Source organism: Macaca thibetana, chromosome 1, assembly GCF_024542745.1.
Source record: "Macaca thibetana thibetana isolate TM-01 chromosome 1, ASM2454274v1, whole genome shotgun sequence".
Taxonomy (NCBI): Eukaryota; Metazoa; Chordata; class Mammalia; order Primates; family Cercopithecidae; genus Macaca; species Macaca thibetana.
The window spans coordinates 128,207,289-128,224,042 of record NC_065578.1 but is presented as its reverse complement, the minus strand read 5'-3'; the positions used below and the strand labels follow the sequence as shown (position 1 = coordinate 128,224,042).

General features: G+C 43.4%; 4 protein-coding genes across 9 annotated transcripts in view; 2 read left to right on the top strand and 2 right to left on the bottom strand.

Moving 5' to 3' along the window:
• The window catches only part of ASH1L (ASH1 like histone lysine methyltransferase), a 366,415-nt gene that overhangs the window by 6,464 nt on the left and 343,197 nt on the right, over nt 1-16,754 (top strand). The gene's annotated exons all lie outside the window — the stretch shown is intronic.
• Nucleotides 1-16,754, bottom strand: part of DAP3 (death associated protein 3) — a 183,236-nt gene that overhangs the window by 58,557 nt on the left and 107,925 nt on the right. The window lies entirely within an intron of this gene.
• Nucleotides 1-16,754, bottom strand: part of MSTO1 (misato mitochondrial distribution and morphology regulator 1) — a 140,030-nt gene that overhangs the window by 70,478 nt on the left and 52,798 nt on the right. The window lies entirely within an intron of this gene.
• The window catches only part of YY1AP1 (YY1 associated protein 1), a 71,201-nt gene that overhangs the window by 5,702 nt on the left and 48,745 nt on the right, over nt 1-16,754 (top strand). The window contains 7 exon segments of the mRNA XM_050785448.1: nt 2,482-2,522; nt 3,428-3,531; nt 6,549-6,747; nt 8,174-8,260; nt 10,549-10,720; nt 13,452-13,596; nt 15,128-15,278. Coding sequence (XP_050641405.1) covers nt 2,502-2,522; nt 3,428-3,531; nt 6,549-6,747; nt 8,174-8,260; nt 10,549-10,720; nt 13,452-13,596; nt 15,128-15,278 — 879 coding nt within the window. The 5' untranslated portion in view covers nt 2,482-2,501.

The following is a 16,754-nucleotide window of genomic DNA, read 5'->3' as shown; positions in this document are numbered from 1 at the left end:
TGCAGCGGAGAATCACTTGAACCTGGGAAGCAGAGGTTGCAGTGAGCTGAGATTGCACCACTGCACCCTATCCTGGGCAACAGAGCGAGACTCCGTCTCAAAAAAACAAAAACAAAAACTCTTAACATGTAGAGTATGTAGATGCAGAAACAAAAGTAAAATGATTGTTGAAAAAAATGTCTGTTTTTTATCTTCTTTTTTTTTTTTTTTTTTTTTTTTTTTTTGAGACGGAGTCTCGCTCTGTCGCCCAGGCTGGAGTGCAGTGGCCGCATCTCAGCTCACTGCAAGCTCCGCCTCCCGGGTCTATGCCATTCTCCTGCCTCAGCCTCCCGAGTAGCTGGGACTACAGGCGCCCGCCACCTCACCCGGCTAGTTTTTTGTATTTTTTAGTAGAGACGGGGTTTCACCGTATTTAGCCAGGCTGGTCTCGATCTCCTGACCTTGTGATCCGCCCGTCTCGGCCTCCCAAAGTGCTGGGATTACAGGCTTGAGCCACCGCGCCCGGCCTTGTTTTTTATCTTCTAAATAGCTTTGTGTGTCAGAGATCAGAACGCTCATTTTACATGATATGAAGAAACAGAATGCTAGATGGCTAGAATGGTTGTCACTTTCCTAGATATCCATTGTAGAGGAACACATAAGGTAAAACAAATGAATAAAAGTTAAAAAAAAAAAAATGAGATATCCAAAGATTTGAAGCTCTACCCATTAACATGATAATCATTTCAACCTTGAAAATTTATAGAACAAGAGGCAGAACTCAGAACAAAGATCTCTGAGGAAGTAAAGATCAAGCTGCCTCCTAATTTCTCATTTAGTCTGTCATTGGGCACTGTCAAACTGTCAAACTATATTTAGAGATTCTGGTTTTCTTCTGGAGACTTAATGAGTCGTGTAGTATCTTGAATACACATATAAGATCTTGCCAGGTGGGGTGGCTCACCTCTGTAATCCCAGCACTTTGGGAGGATGAGGTGGGAGGATCACTGGAGCCCAGGAGTTCGAGACCACCCTGGGCAACATAGCAAGTCCCTGGCTCTATTAAAAAAATAATAATAATCCTCAATGTAGAACTTTAAATTTATCCTCATGTGTTGCATCTAGTTGATTTGAGAAAATGTAATTTTGAATTTTCCATCAATTGCATTGGCAGTCCCTTTCAGCTTTACAGCTTTACATCATGTACAGATTTGTTAAGTATGTTCTCTTGGTCTTCTAACTCACTGATGGAGTTCTTAAATAGGTCAGGTCCAAAGATAGGGCCCTATGAAACACTGTTGGAAACTTGTCTCTGACTCTCTCTCTCTGTCTCTTTTTTTGAGACAGTGTCTTGCTCTGTCGCCTAGGCTGGAATGTAGTGGCACGGTCTTGGCTCACTGCAACCTCTGCCTCTAGGAATCAAGAGATTCTCTCACCTCAGCCTCTCAAGTATCTGGGACTATAGGCGTGTGCGACCAAGCCCAGATAAATTTTTTTTTAGAGATATGTTGACATTTTGCCCAGGCTGGGAGACTTGTCTCTTGATTCCATTCAGTATTGTGAGGGTTTGGATAGGCCATCTACTTATAAAATCATCGGGCCGGACGTGGTGGCTCACGCCTGTAATCCCAGTGCTTTGGGAGGCCAAAGCGGGTGGATCACCTGAGGTCAGGAGTTCAAGACCAGCGTGACCAACATGGAGAAACCCCATCTCTACTAAAAATGCAAAATTAGCTGGGTGTGGTGGTGCATGCCTGTAATCCCAGCTACTTGGGAGACTGAGGCAGGAGAATTGCTTGAACCCAGGAGATGGAGGTTGCAGTGAGCCGAAATTGTGCCATTGCACTCCAGCCTGGGCAACAAGAGTGAAACTCCATCTCATTAAAAAAAAAAAAAAAAAAAAAGAATCATCTAGCTCACATTTTCTCTTTGTTGTTTTCCTGTTAGAATTTAAGCTTCATGAGATTAGAACTCTCTCTCTCTCTCTCTCTCTCTCTCTCTCTCATTCTCTCATAGCATCTAAAACAGGGATTGAAACATAGTAAGTACTCAATAAATGTTTTTGAACAAATGAATTAAGGATAGCCGGGCGTGGTGGCTCAAGCCTGTAACCCCAGCACTTTGAGAAACCAAGGTGGATGGATCACTGGAGCTCAGGAGTTCAAGACCAGCTTGGGCAACATGGGGAAAACCCATCTCTACAAAATATAGAAGAATTAGCCGGGCATGGCAGCACACTCCTGTGATCCCGGCTACTTGGAGGGTTGAAGTGGGAGCATCGCTTGAGCCTGGGAAGCAGAGATTGCAGTTAGCCAAGATCAAGCCACTGCCCTCTAGCCTGGGTGACACAGTGAGACCCTGTCTCAAAAAAGAATAAGGATAAATATGAAGAATTCATCAGATGCCTTGTTGAAAACGTCATACATTGTCTACATGGAATTTCTCCTTATTGTAAAATGAATCTAATTTATACCAACAACATGCTGTTTGGCTTTTTTGCAGAAAAGGAAGCAAATGAACTGATGGAAGATCTGTTTGAAACTGTGAGTAGTGATCCTCGAGTGAGAACATGGGATTGTAAGTTGGTTCTCCAACAAAATGTGTCCTTTGGTCTCTGTGATGCTCCCTCTAGAAGAGGGACTAAACCAATTCTCCTTTTAGTCTGCCTGGGAAAGAATATAATGACAAGGGAAATTTGCTAACTACTAGACTCTTGATTATCCACATGTAGGTTATTGTTATTAAAATTTTCCTTGAAGCTTTTTTTTTTTTTTTTTTTTTTTTTTTGAGGCAAAGTCTTGCTCTGTCACCCAGGCTCTGGAGAATACAGTAGTGAAATCTCAGCCCACAGCAGCCTCGACCTCCAGGGCTCAAGCAATTCTCTCATCTAAGCCTCCTGAGTAGCTGGGACTACAGGCACACACCTACAGGCCCAGCTAATTATTTTACTTTTTTTTAGAGACAGAGTCTCGCTATGTTCTGGAACTCACAGGCTCAAGTAATCTTCCTGCCTCAACCTCCCAAAGTGCTGGAATTACAGATGTGAGCCAGCATATCTGGTCCCTTGAAAACTTTCGATGGCTTCCCCTACTGTCATTTGGTGTGTCCTTAAAGATTGCCAACTAAAGTATTTTGCACACAAATAATTACCTTTTCCATAATTTTGTCTGAAAAGATATCTCTGAAGAGATTGATCATTTTGAGTTACCCTAGCTCTGTCCATACTGATACAAGTTGACTGGTTGAGCGACGACTTTCCCGGCATAATAGTCCTTCCAAATGTGGGTTTGGGGGAGTCCTGAAGTGAGAAAGGTTCTGATGTAGGCTCTTTCTGGGTGCCAGCATTATTAAAGTCTTGTAATCTGTAGTTTTCACTCTTTCTTTCCAATACTGGAGCAACATTCGAGACCCATTCCCCAGGAAAACCCTCCCTTCCCTTTGCCCACAGTTCCAAGATGAGATGGGATTCTCCAACATGGAAGATGACGGCCCAGAAGAGGAGGAGCGTGTGGCTGAGCCTCGACCTAACTTTAACACTCCTCAAGCTCTACGGTAGGCTAGTTGAAAGACCTTGAGATTTGGAATAGAGGAAAAGTTTATTTCTGAAAAGGTTTTCAGAAGTTGCAGTTAACAATTTTTCATCCCCAACCAGCTTCTTTTGTAAGGATGCAGATGTAAAGATGTAAGGATGCAGAGCCCTGTCAGGAGTTAGGTGTCAGGTGAAGTCTCCTTGGTATGGGGCAGTGCAGCTGTAGGCCAAGCTGTATCTGTTTGGGAAGGGAGAAAAAACAGTAGCTGGCATCCATATCCACTTCTCCAGGTGAGTGGTGCTGGAGAGGTATGTAGGAATTTATGTGGCCAGACACACAAACTACTATAACACACAAACGTATTATAATATCGAGTCTGTCCCTTTCGTTCTTTTTATGTGCCATTAATATTTGCTAAATGTGACTGAAAATTTGTTAAGTCACCTAGGCATTAGTGGAGCAAACCCTGAAGCACCTGCAGTAAGGAGTCTGAAACGTATGTGCTGACGTTTCTGCCTGAGGTTGGCACTTGTGTTACAGCATCCAGAAAGTAGAGGCTTTAATTTTTTCCTCATTTTCTGGTGGATTTGCATCTGCACTTTATTTTGTTGTAACAGCATATAATCATTAGGTGGATGGCAACAGGTCAGGATGCATTTTGTGCCGTAAGTGGAACAAAGCAAAGAGAATAGACCCTCTAATTAGTCCTGTGTTATAACTTAACAGCATTACTAAGCAGAGAGCTTGAGATCCATCTGAAAGCTAGACCTTTAATGATTTTCTAGGCTAGTGAAAAAAGATAAGATATGCCAACCAATGTCTTAAAAACGAGAATTACTAGTCATTCTCCATTACAACAAATATAACAACACAACTACATCAAAAACCTCAAGATTGCTAAGTCATTATTTGACCCATTATTTTAATTTATAGTTCATAGAACAAAATTATGGTATAGCAGAATGGAACCATTCATCCTGGGAATGTATAATGGGATTTGATTAATAAACATTTTGGTTTCGCTGATCAACTCTTTATAACTTCTTAAAACTTGGAAAGTGTAGAACTAATTTAAAATTCCTGTTAGAATTCAGTTACCTTCTGGTATTCAATGGAATATAGTCATATATCATCTCATGGTCATACCCTCTGTGAAATCTATCATTAAACGATTCATCATTATATATTAAATGATTCATCATTGTGTAAACATCGTAGAATGTACTTACATAAACCTAAATGGTTTAGCCTACTGCGTACCTATTGCTCCCAGGCTACAAACCTGTACAGCGTGTTACTGTACTGTACTGAATACTGTAGGCAATTGTAACACAACGGTAAGTACGTATGTATGTAAACATACAAAAGGTACTGTAATCTTGTGGAGCAACCTCTGAATATGTGGTTCATTATTGACTCAAACATTATGTGGTACATGACTGTACGTGGGCCGCTGCTGCTTCTCTTTCAATTGCAAATACAAACCTGTTTTAATCTTTAAATAAAAATCCTGGGCCGGGCGCGGTGGCTCAAGCCTGTAATCCCAGCACTTTGGGAGGCCGAGATGGGCGGATCACGAGGTCAGGAGATCGAGACCATCCTGGCTAACACGGTGAAACCCCGTCTCTACTAAAAAATACAAAAAAAAAAAAACTAGCCGGGCGAGGTGGCGGGCGCCTGTAGTCCCAGCTACTCGGGAGGCTGAGGCCGGAGAATGGCGTGAACCCGGGAGGCGGAGCTTGCAGTGAGCTGAGATCCGGCCACTGCACTCCAGCCTGGGTGACAGAGCGAGACTCCGTCTCAAAAAAAAAAAAAAAAAAAAAAATCCTGGATTCTGTAAGTCCATAGATAGTAAAAACATCTTAAAACACAATAAGGAAGAGAGAGGAGAAAAAGACAGTCAAAACAAAATCTCTGGGGCTTCCCTTATCAGTTATCTAAATAATATTTATTAAAACTAGGTGCAGTCTGTGTTTCCATTTTCTCCTTTCTTATGCTTCTGCTCTTTTGTTCCTTCAGTGGTGGTAGCACAAATGTTCAAATTTTCAGTTGTCAGTAAAGATTGTATAGACAGTCCCACAGTCTTTAGGTTTCTACTCTGCTACCCAAACCCACAGTAGTAAATACTATAAAAGAAAACTTACTCAAAGGTAATCTTTATCTGCAAAAACTATTGAAAAACGTTACCATTTAACTATTGCTGTAATGTAGGGGATTCCTTGAAATATGATAACCTGCTTGTTACAGCTACTTCAGCAGATCTTATCCTGTTGCATAGGGTATCAGCATGTGCTTAATCATTTAGGTATCTTATTCTCCCTTTATTTCTTTCTATGTAAACATAGAAAAGGTACAGTAATCATACATAGAACTGACATGCTAGGTATTTGAATTTTTGCTCCAGCCCTACAAACAATCTTTCATGAGAGTAGGAGTGGGAAGTTAGGGTTAGGAACCTTGGAAGAGGAATTTAAAGGGCCAAAAGAAGATAGCCTTCATGGATAGCAGTAGGATAGTATTTGAACTAACATCTTGGTTCTGTTCTTTTGAACTACTGTGTATTTCAGTTATTTTGGTATATCCTTTTCTTGCTTCATGCTAGAAAGTCTTTGACTTGTTAAGATAGCAAGGCAGTGCAGCCTGAGTAGATGGAATAATGGGACAAGCTGGACCTGGGATGGGAGTAACAAATGAGAGAAGAAATGAGAATGATGAGTTCCCACCAGCTCCTTGGCTGCTTTCTTACCCATATATTTCTCTGTCCCTAGATGTTTGGTTTTTTTCTTCATTCGTATATTATTTGGAAGAGGAATTGTAGAGGAATGGCATGGGGTATAATACAGAATCATATTTGATGCATGCTAACTACTTTGGGAAAAGATTTGTATAAGGCTGGGAGTTTGACTGCTGGCTAAAGTGAAATGGGGGATTAGTAGGGAATGAAAATTGTTCAGGCTGTTTGCTCATCATTGGAAAGAATTGGATGTGTTGTGAACCTAGGAAAACACTCACAATCCGTCATCCCCCTGTTTGGGATAGGTTTGAGGAACTACTGGCCAACCTACTAAATGAACAACATCAGATAGCAAAGGAACTACTTGAACAGCTGAAGATGAAGAAATCTTCAGCCAAACAGCAGAAGGAGGTAGAGAAGGTTAAACCCCAGTGTAAGGAAGTTCATCAGACCCTGATTCTGGACCCAGCACAGAGGAAGAGACTCCAGCAGCAGATGCAGCAGGTAACACTTTCCTTGGTCATGTTAATATTGAATTATACCAAGGCCTAACTCTGAGGCTTTGGTATAATCCAAAATTAACAACTTTGTAAATGTTAGAGATAGTTACCTTACTACCTATTAAAACTGTAGTATCTTCACATCAGTTAGAAGCTTGAGAAGTCATCATGTTCATGTCCTGTGGCTCAGGGAGGAGAGTACATAAGGACCCTAATGGTATTTGGAATTACAGATTTCAAAGGGTCCTCAGTAATCTATTCTGAAAGTGTTTTTCCTTTTCCTTTTTCTTTTCTTTTTTTTTTCTTTTTTTTTTTTTTTTGAGACGGAGTCTCGCTCTGTTGCCCAGGCTGGAGTGCAGTGACTCGATCTCAGCTCACTGAAAGCTCTTCTTCCCGGGTTCACACCATTCTCTTGCCTCAGCCTCCCGAATAACTGAGGCTACAGGCACCCGCCACCATGCCCGGCTAATTTTTTGTATTTTTAGTAGAGACAGGGTTTCACTGTGTTAGCCAGGATGGTCTCGATCTCCTGACCTCGTGATCTGCCTGCCTCGGCCTCCCAGAGTGCTGGGATTACAGGCATGAGTCACTGTGCCTGGCCGTTTCCTTTTGTAATCTCAATTCCTCTGTTTTGAGGCTAAACTTCCTCTGGTTCTGTCATTTTGTTTGAGGGAACATGTCTGAGAAATTTATGCCAAGATCCTATGTTGTTCTCATACTCTTTCCAGAAAGCAAAATATGTGTCATAAAGTTGCAAACATCTTGCGGTTAATGTCTCTCTGAGGGCTGGGTGCAGTGGCTCACACCTGTAATCCCAGCACTTTGGGAGGCTGAGGTGGGAGGATTGCTTGAGCTGGGGAATTCAAAAGCAGCCTGGACAACAGAGTGAGACCCTGTCTCTACAAAAAATAAAAATAAGACTGGGCACAATGGCTCACGCCTGTAATCCCAGCACTTTGGGAGGCCAAGGGAGGTGAATCATAAGGTCAAGTGTTGGAAGCAAGTCTTGCCAACATGGTGAAACCCCATCTCTACTAAGACAAAAAATTAGCTGGGTGTAGCAGCGGACACCTGTAATCCCAACTACTCGGGAGGCTGAGGCAACAGAATCACTCTGGGAGGCATAGGTTACCATGAGCCGAGATCATGCCACCGCACTCCAGCCCAGAAGTCAGTGTGAGACTCTTGTCTAAAAAATAATAATAATAATAAAATAGCCAGGCAATGTGGTCCCGTCTACTTGGGAGGCTGAGGTGGAAGGATTGCTTGAGCACAGGAGGTTGAGAGGGCATTGAGTCATGGTTGCACCACTGCACTCCAAGCTGCATGACAGAGCAAGACTCTGTCTCCAGGGGGAAAAAAAACCTCTCTGGGCTCCTGAAATGGCAGTGTCATAACATATCACTGTATTATTTTCTTTCTCTCCCCAGCATGTTCAGCTCTTGACACAAATCCACCTTCTTGCCACCTGCAACCCCAATCTCAGTCCGGAGGCCAGTAGCACCAGGATATGTCTTGTAAGTTTCCAAATTGCTGTAATTCTATAGACTAGAATATAAAATTAGCTTGGCAGGTTATTTCTCACAGTTATTCTTCTCTCTTGGGTATTTTTGATTGCTATGGCTTCCTGTGTTTGCTGAGTGAAGATAAGCCACTGATTCACATGAAAGGACAAAGAGTGTATTCAATTTTTTCTTTTCTTTTTTTTTTTTTGAGACAGGGTCTTGCTCTTTCACCCAGGATGGAGTGCAGTGGCACAATCTCAGTTCACTGCAACCCCTGCCTCCGGGTTGAAGTGATTCTTCTGCCTCAGCCTCCCAAGTAGCTGGGACTTCAGGCAGGCACCACCACGCCTGGGTAATTTTTTTTTGTATTTTTAGTAGAGACAGGGTTTGCCATGTTGGCCAGGCTGGTCTCGAGCTCCTGACCTCAAGTGATCTGCCCACTTCGGCCTCCCAAAGTACTGGGATTATAGTCATGAGCCGCTACACCTGGCCTGTCCTTCTGATATTTTTATTGGGTCCTCCTCCTCATCTTTAGATCCACCCTGACTTCTTTCTTTTTTTTTTTTTTTTTTTTGAGACGGAGTCTCGCTCTGTCTCCCAGGCTGGAGTGCAGTGGCCAGATATCAGCTCACTGCAAGCTCCGCCTCCCGGGTTTACGCCATTCTCCTGGGTCAGCCTCCCGAGTAGCTGGGACTACAGGTCCCCGCCACCTCGCCCGGCTAGTTTTTTGTATTTTTTGGTAGAGATGGGGTTTCACCGTGTTAGCCAGGATGGTCTCGATCTCCTGACCTCATGATCCGCCCGTCTCGGCCTCCCAAAGTACTGGGATTACAGGCTTGAGCCACCGCGCCCGGCTGCCACCCTGACTTCTTAGGTTTTTGGTACTGCTATTCGTTTCATAGATGTTGAGGCTGGGTGTAGTGGCTCACGCCTGTAATTCTAGCCTTTGGGAGGCTGAGGTGATAGGATCACTTGAGCCCAGGGGTTCAAGAACAGCCTGGGCAACATAGTAAGACCCGGTCTGTGTTCTTTAAAAAAAAAAAAAAAAAATTAGATAGTAAAGTAAATACACATGTAGGTGTTGAATTCATTATCCATTCATTACGCTCACTATTAGTGTTTTCTGTGTAGAGCTAGTTTTCCTCATGACATTTTGAGGTATTTTGAGCTTTTAAATTTGAAATTTGGCCAGGTGTGATGGCTCATGCCTGTAGTCCCAGCACTTTGGTAGGTCAAGGTGGGAGGATTGCTTGAGCCCAGGAGTTTGAGACCAGCCTGGGCAACACAGTAAGACCCCATCTCTACCAAAAAACTTAAAAAAAAAAAATTAGCTGGGGATAGCGCCGAGTGCCTGTAGTCCCAGCAACTTGGGAGACTGAGGTAGGAGGATCACTTGAGCCTGGGACATTGAGACTGTAATGAGTTATGATTATACATCACTCCAGCCCGGGTGACAAAGTGGGAACCTGTCTCACAAAAACAAAACCAAATTTTACCTCATAAAAGTTGCCTCAAACTTTTGGACAGGTAATGATAATACTCTCAGCTTCTTCAACAAGTCGTCTTTGGAGTTTGAAGAATACATTTGCTAGTACTCTAAAACTTACTTGGTGATCAACAGGATGTCTTCATCTCTTACTGTATTCAGAGGAGGATGAGGAGTACTTGGTTGTAGGCATTATTCTGAGACCAAAAGACAAAACAGTTTTAAAAGTAATGTCCTCGTCGGGTGAGGTGGCTCATCCCTGTAATCCCAGCACTATGAGAGGCCGAGTCAGGCAGATGCGAGCCCAGGAGTGCGAGATCAGCCTGCTCAACATGACGAAACCCTGTCTCTACAAAAAATACAAAAATTAGCTATGTGTGGAGGTGTATGCCTATAGTCCCAGCTTCTCAGGAGGCAGCGGTGGGAGGATGGCTTGAGCCTGGGAGGAGGAGGTTGCAGTGAGCTGAGATTGTGCCACTGCACTCCAGCCTGAGCGGCAGAGCGAGACCTTGTCTCAAAGTAAGGAAATTAAAGTAATAGTCCTCATTCTTGAGCCTCTTAATTCTAGCTCGGGAGCTAGACCATGTATTCCTTAGTGATAAACAGTTTAAAGATAAAACAAGAATATAATCCCTGAATATCTGAGAACTCACGCGTAATCTTAACAGACTAGTTTATTGTGAAAGACTTTATGATGATTTTTACCTGTTTTTATCCTGTAGTAGGAAGGTCAGCTTCTCATTTAGATTCTGAAGGCTACTGGTATTAATTGTCTGGAATTGTCTTAGATCTTCCTTGTGTCCTGTTTTCCCAGAAAGAGCTGGGAACCTTTGCTCAAAGCTCCATCGCCCTTCACCATCAGTACAACCCCAAGTTTCAGACCCTGTTCCAACCCTGTAACTTGATGGGAGCTATGCAGCTTATTGAAGACTTCAGCACACATGTCAGCATTGACTGCAGCCCTCATAAAACTGTCAAGAAGACTGGTAGGAGACAGATGTGTCAGCTTTAAGTTTTTACTTGCGGTGAGAGGTGGTGGGAATCTTATCCCATAGATAACTTCCTAGGATACTTGCCTGGGAATGGAGGACACAGGACATTTGTAATTTCTTTCTTCTCTCTTTTATCCTCCCTTCGTACTCATTATCTGAGTTCTAGAATTACATGATAATCTCTGGGCCTGGGTAAGGCATGGAGGCAGTGGACAGTATAGGAATATGGGAGGTAGAGATATGAGGCTCAGTGCTAAGAATTGGACTATAGCAATCTGAGGGATATTAGGAGTCAGATGTAATTAAACTGGGGCCTGGTAAAGATGAAAGTCAGGTGGTAAAGTTTGGTCATGTTTAGCTTTTTACTCTCTTCATTAAGATCAACTAACTTCATTTACCATAATGATTCTATCATAGGTGATGTCTCCATTCTGAATGAAATGTCTTTCAAGTTAGACATGTTAGAGATTGTACATTTGCCATATTCAGTATTTTTTTAAAATTTGCCAGTTTAGATTCTTCTACCTTGCATTGGTTTAATATTTTTTGAGAAAATATTTGCTGTTTGCTTAAGCAAATATTTGCTTCTGATTTGTTTGCTGATTTAGTAAATTACTTGTGGTTTGTTCTGGATTTGGGTTTGTCTTTGGATGCTATTTTAAATCCCGGAGTCTTATCATTAAATTGAATATAGTTGAATTTAAGTGTACTATATCATAGACACAGATCCCAAACTACTTTAATAGCTATGTTAAGTGATACAAAATGGTAATGAAAATGTGATTTAATACCAAATTATAGTATTATCTTACACATCTAGTGACCTGTTGCTTTCTTCTGGGGATATAAAAATAACACTTATGGAAGGAGAAATAGGGATATAGTAGTTTTGTCTTTAGAATTGCAGAGGTTCCTGAAAGTGAGAGAATGAGAGAGGGAGAGAGAAATGAATGAGACTTGAATTGTCTCATTCCTTTTATGGTTCTTTTGTTCCCAACCTCAGGAGGAATCTGGGAGAACTTAATGCAAGTTAAGTAAAAATCAAATAAAAGTAAAATTTGGAATACCAGATTTGTGAAGGAGATTAAAGAAGTTGGAATCTTTTTTGTGTGCTTTTTTTTTTTTTTTTTTTAAGATGGGGTCTCGCTCTGTCACTCAGGCTGCAGTGCAGTGAGGTGATCTCGGCTCACTACAACCTCTGCCTCCCAAATTCAAACAATTCTCCTGCCTCAGCCTCCGGACTAGCTGGAATTATAGGTGCGTGCGAACATGCCTGGCTAATTTTTGCATTTTTAGTAGAAATGGGGTTTCACTATGTTGGCCAGGCTGGTCTTGAATTCCAGACCTCAGGTGATCCCCCTGCCTCGGCCTCCCAAAGTGCTGGGATTACAGGCATGAGCCAGCATGCCTGGCCTAGAATTTTATCCTGGAAGAAAAAAAGCATTGTTGAAGGTCTATTATCCTTCAAAGATTTAAAGGGGAAAGGAGGTAAAACATTTTTGAGCATACACTATGTGACAGTTATTACTAGGTACTTTTTTTTTGTTTGTTTTTGTTTTTGTTTTTGTTTTTTGAGACGGAGTCTCGCTGTGTCGCCCAGGCTGGAGTGCAGTGGCGCGATCTCGGCTCACTGCAAGCTCCGCCTCCTGGGTTTACGCCATTCTCCTGCCTCAGCCTCCTGAGTAGCTGGGACTACAGGCGCCCGCCACCGCGCCCGGCTAATTTTTTGTATTTTTAGTAGAGACGGGGTTTCACCGTGGTCTCGATCTCCTGACCTTGTGATCCGCCCGCCTCGGCCTCCCAAAGTGCTGGGATTACAGGCGTGAGCCACCGCGCCCGGCCATTACTAGGTACTTTTTAAGTGTTTGTTTTACTTTGTGAATAAAGTGTTACACGTAAGAAAGAGTAAGAGAGGCCAGACTCAGTGGCTCACACCTGTAATCCAGCACTTTGGGAGGCCGAGGCAGTCGGATCACAAGGTCAGGAGATCGAGACCATCCTGTCTACAGTGAAACCCTGTCTCTACTAAAAATACAAAAAATCAGCCAGGCGTGGTGGCAGGCACCTGTTGTCCTAGCTACTCAGAAGGCTGAGGCAGGAGAATGACGTGAACCCGGGAGGCAGAGCTTGCAGTGACCCGAGATTGCACTACGCACTCCAACCTGGGTGACAGAGCCAGACTCCATCTTAAAAAAAAAAAAAAAGAACAGCCGGGTGCGGTGGCTCAAGCCTGTAATCGGGAGGCCGAGACGGGTGGATCACGAGGTCAGGAGATCGAGACCATCCTGGCTAACACGGTGAAACCCCGTTTCTACTAAAAAATACAAAAAACTAGCCGGGCGAGGTGGCGGGCGCCTGTAGTCCCAGCTACTCGGGAGGCTGAGGCAGGAGAATGGCGTGAACCCGGGAGGCGGAGCTTGCAGTGAGCTGAGATCTGGCCACTGCACTCTAGCCTGGGCGACAGAGCGAGACTCCGTCTCACAAAAAAAAAAAAAAAAAAAAAGAATAAGAGAGTCAACTTTTATAGCCATTGAATGGGACTCCATTTAGACATAATGTTAGTTGAAGAAAGACTGTGGAAACTCTTTGGGGAATGGTAGGCAGATGGGAGGGAAATCCAGTTAGATAAGGACAGCTCTACCTAAATGCAGAAATGCATTCATAGGCTTTTTGAAGCCCTCTTTTTTCCTAGAAGCTGATTTATCCGAGATTTATTTTTTTATAGCCAATGAATTTCCCTGTTTGCCAAAGCAAGTGGCTTGGATCCTGGCCACAAGCAAGGTTTTCATGTACCCAGAGTTACTTCCAGTGTGTTCCCTGAAGGCAAAGAATCCCCAGGATAAGATACTCTTCACCAAGGCTGAGGACAAGTAAGTGTTTACTCTGGGGCATCAAAACAGCAGAATATCCCAAGGACAAGACATAGTTCCTTTGAGGAGTTTAGGGGAAGTAAGATTTGTATAATAAAACATGGACACAAAAGACAAAAGGAAGAGCAGTATAGATGAGCAGATTCCTCTAGGACGTGCTTGTTTGTGCCAAATACTGCTTTCTGGGGGATGTCACACACATTTTTAAATTGTTTTAGACCGGACGTGTTGGCTCCCACCTGTAATCCCAGCACTTTGAAAGGCCAAGGCAGGAGGTTCACTTTTAGTGTTATTTATTTAGAGACAAGATGTTACTCTTTTACCCAGGCTGGAATGCAGTGTTGCAATCACAGCTCACTGCAGCCTTGAACTCCTGGGATCGAGCGATCCTCCTGCTTCAGCCTCCATGGAGTAGCTGGGACCACAGGCGTGTGCCACCATACATGGGTAATTTTTTGTGTACAGGTGAGGGTCTCTGTTGCCCAGGCTGCTCTTGATCTCCTGACCTCAAATGATCCACCCACTCGTGGCCTCCCAAAGTCCTGGGATTACAGGCATGAGCCACCGCGCCCATCTAGATTATGAACATTTGTATGGCTCTTTGTGTGTATTGCCACACTGTTATCAGCAAATATGTGTATATGTAACCATGATTATATATGTTATGTTAGAGGATACTATTGGTGCCAGTTTAATTTGTCTGACAGGGTACTTATTATTCATTTTATATTTGTTTTATTAGGATCATTTTCCTTCCCATGTATTCTCTTTGAACTTCCTTTGTATTGTTAATATACAGCTCATCACGATCTGACATTTATTAATGATTTATGACGTTTCTCTTGCTCCTACTTAATTGTGAACTATTTGATTCTTATTCATAGTATTTAATCACTACTCACTAAATACCTGGAATTTTCTACTGAGTAGTCACCAACTTATACAAGAATTAGTTGTCAAAAAAGTAGATTGGCCAGCCATGGCGGCTCACACCTGTAATGCCGGCACTTTGGGAGGCCGAGGCAGGAGGATCGCTTGAGGCCAGGAGTTCAAGATCAGCCTGGGCAACAAAGTGAGAACTGGTCTCTACAAATAATGAAAGAAAACATTAGCTAGGCATGGTAGCAAACGTTTATGGCCACAGATACTCAGGAGGCTGAAGTGCGAGAATCAATTGAACCCAGGCATTCAAGGCTGCAATGCACTGTAATCATGCCACTGCTCTCCAGCCTGGACAACAGAGCAAGATCCTGTCTGGAAAAAATGAAAAAATAGATTGGGCCACACACCATGGGCTCATGCTTGTAATCCCAGCACTTTGGGAGGCTGAGACTGGAGAATCGTTTCAGCTTAGGAAGTAGTGGCTGCAGTGGGCTGCAATTGTGCCACTGCACTCCAGCCCAGTTAACAGAGTGAGACCTTGTCTTAAGAAAAAATGAGAAAAAGTAGATTGTAAAATGTGTTAGTCTGGGGAGGCCCTTTAGAAGGAAGGACTGTGAAGTGAGATTTAGTGTCATTGCTCCTTTCTCAGTTTGTTAGCTTTAGGACTGAAGCATTTTGAAGGGACTGAGTTTCTTAACCCTCTAATCAGCAAGTACCTTCTAACCTGCAAGACTGCCCGCCAACTGACAGTGAGAATCAAGAACCTCAACATGAACAGAGCTCCTGACAACATTATTAAAGTGAGTGTTTCCTGAATGCGCCATCCATGCACCTCACTAATACATATCCGTTCTTTCCTCTTGTAATTCTGAAAGGAAAAAAGAACCTTATTTTATCTTAAGCTAATTTCTCCTACTTATACACTAGATGAATTCCCCTGTTGCCTTTTCAGGGACATTGACTCATTCATTACGTTCCTCTGGAGTATCTTCATCCTGTTAAAAGATTTCATAGGCCGGGCGCGGTGGCTCAAGCCTGTAATCCCAGCACTTTGGGAGGCCGAGGCGGGTGGATCACGAGGTCAGGAGATCGAGACTATCCTGGCTAACATGGTGAAACCCCGTCTCTACTAAAAATACAAAAAACTAGCCGGGCGTGGTGGCGGGCGCCTGTAGTCTCAGCTACTTGGGAGGCTGAGGCGGGAGAATGGCGTGAACCCGGGAGGCGGAGCTTGCAGTGAGCCGAGATCACGCCACTGTACTCCAGCCTGGGAGACTCAGCGAGACTCCGTCTCAAAAAAAAAAAAAAAAAAAAAAAAAAAAAAAAAAAGATTTCATAAATCCATGTTTCCCTGTAATAATTCTCTTTCTTGAACTTTTTTTTTTTTTTTTTTTTTGAGATGGAGTCTCGCTCTGTCGCCCAGGCTGGAGTGCAGTGGCGCAATCTCAGCTTACTGCAAGCTCCGCCTCCTGGGTTCACGCCATTCTCCTGCCTCAGCCTCCCGAGTAGCTGGGACTACAGGCGCCCGCCACCACGTCCGGCTAATTTTTTTGTATTTTTAGTAGAGACGGGGTTTCACCGTGTTAGCCAAGATGGTCTCAATCTCCTGACCTCGTGATCCACCCGCCTCAGCCTCCCAAAGTGCTGGGATTACAGGCGTGAGCCACTGCACCCGGCCTCTTTCTTGAACTTTCTAGAAATGATATGCAGTATTCCACTTACATGTTTTGGGGTTTTGTTTTGTTTTGTTTTTTGGTCAAATGTAATCTTGTACTGTCACCCAGGCTGGAGTGCAGGAGTATAGTGGCATGATCCTGGCTCACTGCAGCTTCCACCTCCCAGGTTCAAGTGATTCTCCTGCCTCAGCATCCCAAGTAGCTGAGATTACAGGCGTGCCCACAACGCTTAGCTAACTTTTTGTATTTTTGTGTGTTGGCCAGGCTGGTCTTGAACTTCTGATCTCAAGTAGTCCACCGTCTTGGCATCCCAGAGGCTAGGATTAAAGACATAAGCAACTGTGCCCAGCCTATATACTTTTTCTCAACTCTGTGTTTGTTTGTATGTATGCATGTATTTATTTATTTATTGAGATGGAGTTTCGCTCTTGTCGCCCAGGCCCAGCCTATATACTTTTTCTCGACTCTTTTTACTTATCGATTGATTGATTGAGATGGAGTTTCGTTCTTGACCCCCTGGCTGGAGTGATGGCACGACCTCGGCTGACTGCAACCTCTGCCTCCTGGGTTCAAGCGATTCTGCTGCCTCAGCCTCCCTTG